Source organism: Pleurodeles waltl, chromosome 1_2 (assembly GCF_031143425.1).
Source record: "Pleurodeles waltl isolate 20211129_DDA chromosome 1_2, aPleWal1.hap1.20221129, whole genome shotgun sequence".
Lineage (NCBI taxonomy): Eukaryota > Metazoa > Chordata > Amphibia > Caudata > Salamandridae > Pleurodeles > Pleurodeles waltl.
The window spans coordinates 1,309,191,411-1,309,202,209 of NC_090437.1; the positions used below are offsets into that span (position 1 = coordinate 1,309,191,411).

The following is a 10,799-nucleotide window of genomic DNA, read 5'->3' on the forward strand; positions in this document are numbered from 1 at the left end:
GGGGACCACAGGGAACCATACAAGGCCCTTGATGCTGGGCGGGGGCCACAGGGAACCATACAAGGCCCTTGATGCTGGGCGGGGGCCACAGGGAACCATACAAGGCCCTTGATGCTGGGCGGGGACCACAGGGAACAATACAAGACCCTTGATTCTGGGGGCACAGGGAACCATACAAGACCATTGATGCTGGGACTCCAGGGAACCATACAAGACCCTTGATGCTGGACGGGGACCACAGGGAAACATAGAAGACCCTTGATTCTGGGCAGGGACCCAAGGGAACCATACAAGACCATGATACTGGGCGGGGACCACAGGGAAACATACAAGACCCTTGATGCTGGGCGGGAACCAAAGGGAACCATACAAGACCCTTGATGCTGGGCGGGGACCACGGGGAAACATACAAGACCCTTGATGCTGGGCAGGGACCACAGGGAACCATACAAGGCCCTTGATGCTGGGCGGGGACCACAGGGAACCATACAAGGCCCTTGATGCTGGGCGGAGACCACAGGGAACAATACAAGACCCTTGATTCTGGGGGGCACAGGGAACCATACAAGACCATTGATGCTGGGACTCCAGGGAACCATACAAGACCCTTGATGCTGGGCGGGGACCACAGGGAAACATAAAAGACCCTTGATGCTGGGCGGGGACCCAAGGGAACCATACAAGACCATGATACCGGGCGGGGACCACAGGGAAACATACAAGACCCTTGATGCTGGGCGGGGACCACAGGGAACCATACAAGACCCTTGATGCTGGGCGGGGACCACAGGGAAACATACAAGACCCTTGATGCTGGGCGGGGACCACAGGGAACCATACAAGACCCTTGATACTGGGCGGGGACCACAGGGAACCATACAAGACCCTTGATGCTGGGCGGGGACCACGGGGAACCATACAAGACCCTTGATGCTGGGCGGGGACCCCAGGGAAACTATACAAGACCCTTGATGCTGGGGAGGGACCCCAGGGAAACTATACAAGATCCTTGATGCTGGGCGGGACCACAGGGAACCATACAAGACCCTTGATGCTGGGACTCCAGGGAACCATACAAGACCCTTGATGCTGGGCGGGGACCACAGGGAAACATTCAAGACCCTTGATGCTGGGCTGGGGAGCACAGGGAACCATACAAGACCCTTGATGCTGGACGGGCACCACAGGGAACCATACAAGACCCTTGATACTGGGCAGGACCACAGGGAACCATAGAAGACCCTTGATGCTGGGCTGGGGAGCACAGGGAACCATACAAGACCCCTGATGCTTGGGGCACAGGGAACCATAGAAGACCCTTGATGCTGGGGGGCACAGGGAACCATACAAGACCCTTGATGCTGGGCCGGGACCCCAGGGAACCATAGAAGACCCTTGATGCTGGGCTGGGGAGCACAGGGAACCATATAAGACCCCTGATGCTTGGGGCACAGGGAACCATACAAGACCCCTGATGCTGGGCCGGGACCCCAGGGAACCATAGAAGACCCTTGATGCTGGGCTGGGGAGCACATGGAACCATATAAGACCCCTGATGCTTGGGGCACAGGGAACCATACAAGACCCAGGATGCTGGGCTTGGGGGCACAAGGAACCTTATAAGACCCATAGTGCTGGGAGGGTGTGTGGGGGGGGGTACAGGGAACAATACCAAACCTATGGTGCTGGGCCATTGGGCACAGCAAACCCTACACAACCCTTGATGTTAGGTGGGGTAGTAGGACCACACGGAACCATACAAAGCCCATGATGCTGAACAGGGGGGCAAAGGGAGGGTGGAAACTTTTATTCTGCCAACTGCTTGGAATTGACTAAAGGGAGTCTGTGGGTGGTCGAATGACAAGGGTGAAATAAGTGACAATAGGGGGGTTTCAGGTTCTTTAATATCCCATTATATCTTAAATAGTTTGTATGTTTTGTTGGGCTTCGCCGCCATGTAGTTAAACATTAGAACTGTCCTGTGATAGCCTTTTATGTCCATGCAGAAGTTATCGCTTGTCTTCTGGTTCACTGGTTTTTCTTCAACAGTGACCCAGGAGCTAGTTGGCTGTTTTCAGATAGAACCATTTGTTAACTTTTTAGGTTCCAGTTTTGCCTTTATCAGATTGATAGACGCCAGTAGGTTAAAGGATCTGGTGAGATGTGCATTGAGATAGGTCCAGTGTCTCTCCACCTCTGCTACCTGGCAGGACACCTGCAATATGAAGTCCTCTGGTGTGACTAGGGAATGAACCAGGAGAAACTACTACTGGGTGAACTGGTCAATGGTCCAACCTTCCGCTGAGGCTCCTGGGTGATGTGGGGGACTCTGTGGCCTGTGCGCGCATTGTGCAACAGGTTGTGGAAGCTTGGAACTCAGAGGTGCAGGGTGTCCTCCGGCACCAGCCCTATGCTAGACACCTACCTATCAGATGGCTGAGGCTTGATCCAGCAGATGCATACAGCAATGGACATTACCCATTGGACTGAGGGCGGATGTAGAATGCTGGGGGATCTCTTTCAGGGCGACAGCTCTAGCTCTTTTGCGGAGGCTGGGGAGTACTGCAGCCTCACCCCAGGGCAGTTCTTACAGTACACCAAGATATCCTGCATTATCCGGGACCTGTGGCCTTCATTTTCTACCGGAGCCACAGGAGTCAAAGGTGTTGAGTCTTATCCTAGACATGGGATCCAGCAGGGGCTTGATCTCATGGCTCTATACGGCCCTCAAGTCGGACCAGCATATGAATCTGTTGAGCGTGCCTTTTATGGGACGCGGACCTCGATAGCCCACTGACTGACCGAGAATGCAACAGAGCATGTGTACAGGTGAGGGAAGTAGCAAGTAATGCTCGGTTTAAAAGTATACAGTTTCACTACCTACACCGCACGTGTAACATTCCAGAGATTACATAAAATCTTGCCTGCTCGTAGTGTGGGATGCCCGCGATGTGCTGGTAGTCCAGCGACTTTCCTCTACATGACCTGGGATTGCTCTTGGCAGGGAGAATATTGGCACACCGCCCTTGAGAAGCTTCTGGAAGTGACTGGCCTGCAGCTTGGCTTCATTCCGACCGGACGTGTAGATTTGAGCACGCTTTGTGCCCCTTGGCTAGTGCTGCCATTCACTGGAGTGGGCCTTGGTGGAGGAGATACGACTGTGCATGGTCAGAACTGATGAGAATGAAGAAAGAGACTATGGGGGTTATTACAACTTTGGAGGAGGTGTTAATCCGTCCCAAAAGTGACGGTAAAGTGACGGATATACCACCAGCCGTATTACGAGTCCATTATATCCTAAGGAACTCGTAATACGGCTGGTGGTATATCCGTCACTTTACCGCCACTTTTGGGACGGATTAACACCTCCTCCAAAGTTGTAATAACCCCCATGTATTCTGATCCCCAGGGGTTATGATTGAGACTGCCAGGCCAGTACTATCTTAATCCGGCGGGTTGGACTAGCTGATGATGAAGCATGCCACTATAAAGTGGGTGAGGCTTTTCCATCCATAAAGGGGAGATCCCTTAGGTTTGGGCATACATACAGAGAATAGAGCAGGTACCACATGAAATATATGAGTGGGTAAAGAAATTCCTGCCCCATATTTTGTGTTTTTGTCTAATGGATTAGGAGTGAATGGGGATTGGTAGCTCTCCTACCTCTCTGTAGTGATTCTCTGAGGCCAAGCATATGTCATTTGATGTCCTCTAGTTAGCCAGTGACCTTCAGAGTTTGCACTGCAAATGGCACTGTGTTCACTAGGCCCACCTTGGAACGTTGAATCTGCATCATTACCCCTGGAGGTGGTCAGATGTACACCTAGCATTCTCGTTGTCAGAGTTGTGAAGGATAGCAGATCCCAGCAAGCGTGGGGTCTTCAGTGCCTTTTCAGGGATCGATTCTTTGCGACTCTAGAATTATTGCCTAGATGCGGTGTGGCAAGTCTGGGTGCAGAGGCTTTCAGTGCAGCTATGTTAGAGGGTAACAGGTAGAGGGGTCACTTCTTGATGCACTGCTGCTTCTGGGTGCAGACCTGCTAAGCATGCTGTGGACACACAAGAGTGAAAGGCCATGCTGGCAAGGGCTGGTTAATCTTGTTATTCAGCATGTTGCAGGCATGAGTTATGAAAGGATGTGCTTTGAGCTTTTGTTTGGCCTTTTTGCAGTGGGAGTACTCAGTAGTATATTTCAAAGCAGTAAGTGGCTGTTATCCGCAGGCTACAGGAGGGACTGTGGAATGTCAGGTAGGGTGAAGTCCCTTCTTCGTCCAGACACATCCCTCCAAAAGAGGTCTCCGTCTCCCTAATACGAACTCAATGTGAATGCTTCAGCCATGGGTCGTCTTTGCATTGAGACTTGTGGATCTGGGCACGGGCTATAGTCGGGAGGGCCCTGGATGTGTGATTTTGATTGGTGCAAGCTGAGGTTGAATTTGTCCATGTGCAGCACTTCCCATGTAGTGCATTGAGGCTAGAGCACACTGAATGCCCTTGTCTTACTTGGGCAGGACGTTTTGGTAGATCTTTTTCTGTGGTATGTATGTGAATAGATAGAAGTGTCCAGTAATAGGGCTAGAGCATTTTGGACACAAACACAAATAAAGTATGTGTTGTTGAAAAAGAGGAAAGACTTGAGCTGTTACTAGTAAAAGATCAAAGATACACAAATCGCAATTTTGTGACATATGGATCACAGATCATCTAAAATTACGTATAGAGCTTGATGTGCAATGTGACACATTATTCCCCAAAGTGTCCAGTTATTTTTGGTATGGGGTAGGTTCTTCAGAAGTATTAGTGTGATCATGGTTCAATGGTGATCCATTACCTGATGAGAGCCTTCTGAACTGAGTAATCCATGAGGTGATCCTCACCTATGTTGGCTAGAATCCATATTTTGAAAGAAAGTCCAGAAAACTGTTTTAGAGTTTCATGGTTAGTTATCTCTTTAAATGTAGATTTGCGTACACCGGCAGAGAGCAGACCTTGAAACTGTGATGTCAGGAACCAGGAGTACCTTACTAAACCATTGAATCTGTTAAATGGCCTGTCTCGAAGATGGAATAGGTATCGATGGACAGCGAAGACAATGAAATCAGGACAGATATTTTGACATCATATTGGCATTGTTCATTAATTAGGTATGTGGAGTGAGCTGCACTTTGCTAGGTCTGTTAAAACCCAGTTTCTGTTGTCCAGTATGTACAAGCTAGGTGTCTTCATTACTGTACAGATATCATATTGAAAAGCTGGATGTCATTCTCAATAGAGTGCCCTGTGTCGACCCAACTTGTTCAGTTGTAACCAATGTGGCATCTTTCTCTCTCCAAACAAATACCGTAGAATTGGTTTACCACCAAGCTCGAACCGAGAGAGATTGAGAGGAACGCACCCACGGTGGCCTTTAAATTAAAGCAACTTTAACTAGTAAAATCATCAATATTTTGTTGCTGGAAGCACAAGTTCATCTTTCATTCAAAATCTGGGTGGTGAGTGCACCTACCAACTATCCACTCTACCACCATTCTTACCTCCGTGACAATTTTTGCATCACCCTGTGTGACAATCTCTGCATCCACTGCAGGCATCTCTCCAGTCTATTCGTCAAAGACTGCTCTCCTGGATCTCTGCATCCACTGCAGGCATCTCCCCACTGAAACTGTGCCCAAAGACTGCTCTCCTGGGTCTCAGCAGGCATCTGTCCAGTTTCTTTGCGGTCGAAGACTGCTCTCCTGGATCTCTGTACCCATTGCAGGCATCTTTCCAGTCGCTTCATGGTCAAAGACTGCGCTCCTAGATCTCTGCATCCACTCCAGCCATGTCTCCACTCTCCTCGTCGTCAAAGACAGTTCTCCTAGATCTCTGCTTCCACCACAGGCATCTCTCCACTTTCTTTGTCGTCAAAGACCACTCTCCAGGATCTCTGCATCCACTGCTGGCATCTCTCCAGTCGCTTTACGATCGTAGATTGCTCTCCTGGATCTCCGTATCCACTGCAGGCCTCTTCCCAGTCTCTTCGTTGTCGAACCCTACTCTCCTAGATATCTGAATCCCCTGCGGGCATCTCTCCGGTCTCTTTGTGGTCATCGACTGCTCTCCTGGATCTCTGCATCCACTGCAGGCATCTCTCCAGTCTCTTTGTTGTCGATCGCTACTCTCCTAGATATCTGCATCCACTGTGGGCATCTCTCCGGTCTGTTTGTGGTCATCGACTGTTCTCCTGGATCACTGCATCCACTGCAGGCATCTCTCCAGTCTCTTTGTGGTTGAAGACTGCGCTCCTGGATCTCTGCAGGCTTCTCTCCAGTCTCTTCATGGTCTAAGACCGCTCTCCTTGTTCTCTGCATCCACTGCAGGCATCTCTCCAGTCTCTTCGTGGTCTAAAACCGCTCTCCTGGATCTCTGCACTACTGCAGGCATCTCTTCAGTCCCTTCGTGATCACAGACTGCTCTCCAGCATGTCTGCATCTACTGCAGGCATCTCTCCAGTTTCTTTGCATTCGTAGACTGCTCTCCTTGATCTCTGCATTCATTGCTGGCACCTCTTTACTCTCTTGGTGGTCGAAGACTACTCTTCTGGATCTCTGCATCCACTGCAGGCATCTCTCCACTTTCTTTGTGGTCAAAGAGTGCTCTCCTGGATCTCTGCATCCACTGCAGGCATCTCTCCAGTCTCTTCGTGATCACAGACTGCTCTCCAGCATCTCTGTATCCACTGCAGGCATCTCTTCACTTTCTTTGCTGTGTTTCTCTGGGCCATAGAAGGTACTTTTGAGGAAGGAGTTATTTATCCTCTATCAAGGAAGCATTGGAGTTCTCCTGTGCATGAGATGTAGTAAAATAAATAGACCAGAAAGGGAAAGGACCAGTAACGATTGTTCCCATCAAATTGACTGGCAGACGTCAGAGGCAATACAGACCACAACAGCAGAGCTGTTGGAGAAAATATTTAGGGATGCCTTGCATTCTAAAGAACAACAGAAGCAAATAAAAGAAAGTTAGGCCCTTATTTATACTTTTTTATCACCGCGTTTGTGCCGCTTTTTGATGCACAAACGGCGCAAACTTACAAAAAAGTATAAATATGGGTCTTAATGTCTACAGCCCTATCTTCAAAATGTTTTGGAATCAGAGCCCCCTTTTTGTGCGGTACTCCACTGCTGTATACGTAGGAGTGTTTTTATCTAAGTTGTATATATACATGCAAACACACACAATTTAAGTCAAACAAAGAACATTCCTGCTACACACTATAGATCAGTGGTTCCCAACCCGTGGTTCAGGGACCCCTGGGGGTCCGCGAAGCCTTCTCAGGTGGTCTACGACTGCTTAGAAAATCAAATAATATTAACCGATTAGGTCACCAGCTTTCAGTAATGACTCAGTGCGGGGTCCCCAGATTCCAATAAAGATTCAGTGGGGGTCCCCAGGCTCAAGTAATGATAAAGTGGGGGTCCACAGAAGTCAAAAGGTTGGGAACCCAAAAGGTTGGGAACCAAAAAGGTTGGGAACCACTGCTGTAGATTATATTTCACAATAGTTTACATCAAATATGATACTTTAAGAAAGCGGCTATCTTTGAGGACAGATTAGTAGATATCATATCAGTAAGGATGATTTCCAAGGGAAACCAAGAACAACGGTTCAATCAGTCAAACACTTTCACAAAGTATTCTAAAACTATCTTCTTCTGTCACACTCTTTTCACACCTAGCATTGGGTGACATAGACTTCTCATTTGCATTAAAAAACAATAGATACTTTGCTGCTGTGACTCTACAAAATAATACAACCTGTTATTGAATTCCATTAGAACGTTCACGTTCAGGTTCCATATCTGAGGGCCAGTGTTTTTCTTGTACAAAATTATAAAGAAAGTTTCTCTTCTTGACAGTGCACATCACAACATACATCTCACGTGAGCCTCATTTCGATAATGTCACCAACACTGCACTGTATATTCAGTCATAAATTATCCAATCCTTCAAAATATCCATCTAGTTTAATACATTTAAGTGTCTGAAAAACAGTAATGAACATTGGACAAGATGACGGCGTAAAACGAGGTGTTTCCCTTTACAAGTACAACTCTACATATCTCCAACTGCATTATTATTGATATATACACAAGAGAAATACAGATGAAAAGAGAGAACACAACACGAAGAGTAGTTTCGAATGTGGTCAGCCACATCTCTCCACCGATGTCCGTCACATTCTATGACACTAGTTACAAATAACATCACTAAAAGTGCAGGGTTGTATGGACCTATGGAGCGCAGGTCCCACCAAAAATGCATGTTATGTTATGTTTTTTTGTCCCCTTGATTACAGACACACTGATGACTAGTCATATCTTGCAGATGTCTTGTTATGCTCTTGGGAGACATTACATGTTTCTTCGTTCAGAGGACTCCACTCTTTTTTTGCTATTGTTTGTTTTTAAGTTTCTTATTTTGCAATTGTTTAGATTATGGAGTTGGGACTATTGATAAATGGGGATGATGCAATGCTTTTACCATTCATCCAAACGCATGTCCTTGCCTTGTCTGTACTGAAAACAATAAAATGCATTTTATGTGTATTTGTTTGCCTATCACTGCCTATGACATGGCTTAATTTAAAGCCATATCTTCAGCTTCTTGTAGAATTCATGAGAGGAGGGGGCTCTGATGTGGAGCAGGAGGTCAGTCCACGCTTTAGGAGTGATTTAAAAGGACGCCTGTCCTCCTGAGTGGGTTCTGTGTACACGTGGAATGCGTGCGAGCAGGAGTCCTGAGGAGCGAAGGTATATGGGTAGTTAACTGAAGGACAGGTGGGCTAGAGAGCCAAAGGTTTGCTCAGTGCCTTCCCCGTTGTTTATCCTTACCGGACTAGCTCACTGCAAGGTTTAGCGTTACTGTGAGCCAAGGAGGAAGGGACCTAAGGAAAGTCTTTCAATTGCAGGAAATGTGTGTCGTTCATGCCTGGTTCCTGAAAGACTGTCTAAAGGTGTTAAATAGGGTAATTAACATGGCTAATAGCTGTTCAGGAAGCAATCCATGTGTACATGGCTGCAGCTGCAAGCCATCTATCTACAGAGCACAAACACCAACGTATTATTGATCACATTAAACTCAGAATATATTTTTACTCAAGGAAAAATGACCGTCTTTTAAGGTACCTACCATGCTTGCCTCTCTCCATTTGTTTGAAAATGTCACTTTGCATAACTTAAAAGCCTAATTACGCATTAGAAAGGGGAAAGGATGCAGGTGTAGTTACCATATATTTCAGGCTTTCCTGTGAATAAGACATTCTTATGATGGAGTGACATCTGTGTTTGTATTAGTTAGCCCCTCCCAAACCTCTTTTTTGGAATTTTCCCATTCGCTTTCCATGTTCAGGAGGGCAGTTAGGTGTGCAGAATTGGCTATTTGGCGCTATACAAAATTAATAAATGTGGTTTTGCCGAATTTGGCATGCGCCATGCAGCATCCCACGGGCATCACTCTGCATGTGGCCTCAGTGGACCTGTTTGCATAACCCATACTCTGTACCACCAGCAACTTGGCCAATCAGGTTCAATTATTTTATTTATTTATGCATTTTTATTAGTGCAAACATTACCCAAAGTGTTAGAGCGCTTTACAATAAACCATCAATTGTTCCACAAGATTCACAATTACAAAATCACAGGTCTTAACTGAAGGCTCATCAACAAAAGTGGCCAAGGGATTCTGCCCCCTAAGCAAGTATTCATATTTCTACTGGGAGTCATGCTATAGATAACGTGACTATTGGGATATCATGGTCAAAAAATACGTCCCAGTTCCTACCCAGCGAGGTGGTTACAGTCACACCTGGGTGAGCACTTTCCTCCACTAGTGACAGCACTTGTGCAGCCAGCTGTCCTGCCTGCAGTTCCTCCTCCCCACCGCATGCAAGGAGCGGCGCTGTACTCGACTCTGAAAGGGGTGGGTCTCAGCAGAGAAAAGCGCATGGAGCCAGCCAATCAGACGGAGGAGGCGGCGCAGTCCCTGACCAATTGCTGTTTTCGCACGGTGAACTGTCACTGCAGCAGGAGCGGACGCAGGTCTCGAGCCGAGAGGGTCAGCGCGAGGAGCAGAGGCTCACAAACTACGGGATTCCGCTCTTCTAGGAACAGCTGACGGGAGTAAACCTGCACAAATCACCCCAAAACAGCTGTGCATGATGTGACTGAAACGCACAGGCACCCGCAGTGCGCTGGTTCTTACCTGGTCGAAGCGTGGCTTCCCCAACCGGAACGGGGAATAACCTGCGGGCTCCTCCATCGCTGGGGTGTGCCGGAAGGGGGGTCCTTAATATAAAGCAAGTTTCCTCGATAAAGAAACTTTAGGTTGTTTCCTATTTTTTCGCAACCTCCCCCTGTGCCCTGGTCAGCCGGGTGGAATCCTGGGAAATGTAGTCTCGCGCTGCTACCGACGGGCTGCGCGTGGGCTGTGCGCGAGAACAGGGGAAAGCCAGAGTGAAGCTTGGCTGGGAGACTCCTCAGAGGAGATTCCCCCGGCGCGTGACGTCACACGCCGTACGGCAGCAGCGCCCGCGGATCCACGGGAAGTGTAGTTCGCAGACGCAGTGTTTGGACTACAGAGAAACAGCTGTCTTTATTCCCGTCTGCTAGGGTGACCAGACGTCCCGGATTTCCCCGGAGGATGCCGGTTTTCAGGGGACTCTCCCGGTGTCCCGAAGCTTTTATTAATTTTAAATAAATGTACCGTGTTTTTGGGACAAAGATCAAGACAACCTGGGAACGCTTTTGTTCATTTTAAATA

At 48.0% G+C, this 10,799-nt stretch overlaps 1 protein-coding gene across 1 annotated transcript in view; it reads right to left on the minus strand.

The window, feature by feature from the left end:
* The window catches only part of SFXN5 (sideroflexin 5), an 809,240-nt gene extending 798,746 nt beyond the window's left edge, over positions 1-10,494 (minus strand). Inside the window, exon 1 of the mRNA XM_069205595.1 lies at positions 10,242-10,494. Within this exon, the coding sequence (XP_069061696.1) occupies positions 10,242-10,298 (57 nt within the window). The 5' untranslated portion in view covers positions 10,299-10,494. The remainder of the gene's footprint in view (positions 1-10,241) is intronic.
* Between the last annotated feature and the right edge of the window lie 305 nt (positions 10,495-10,799).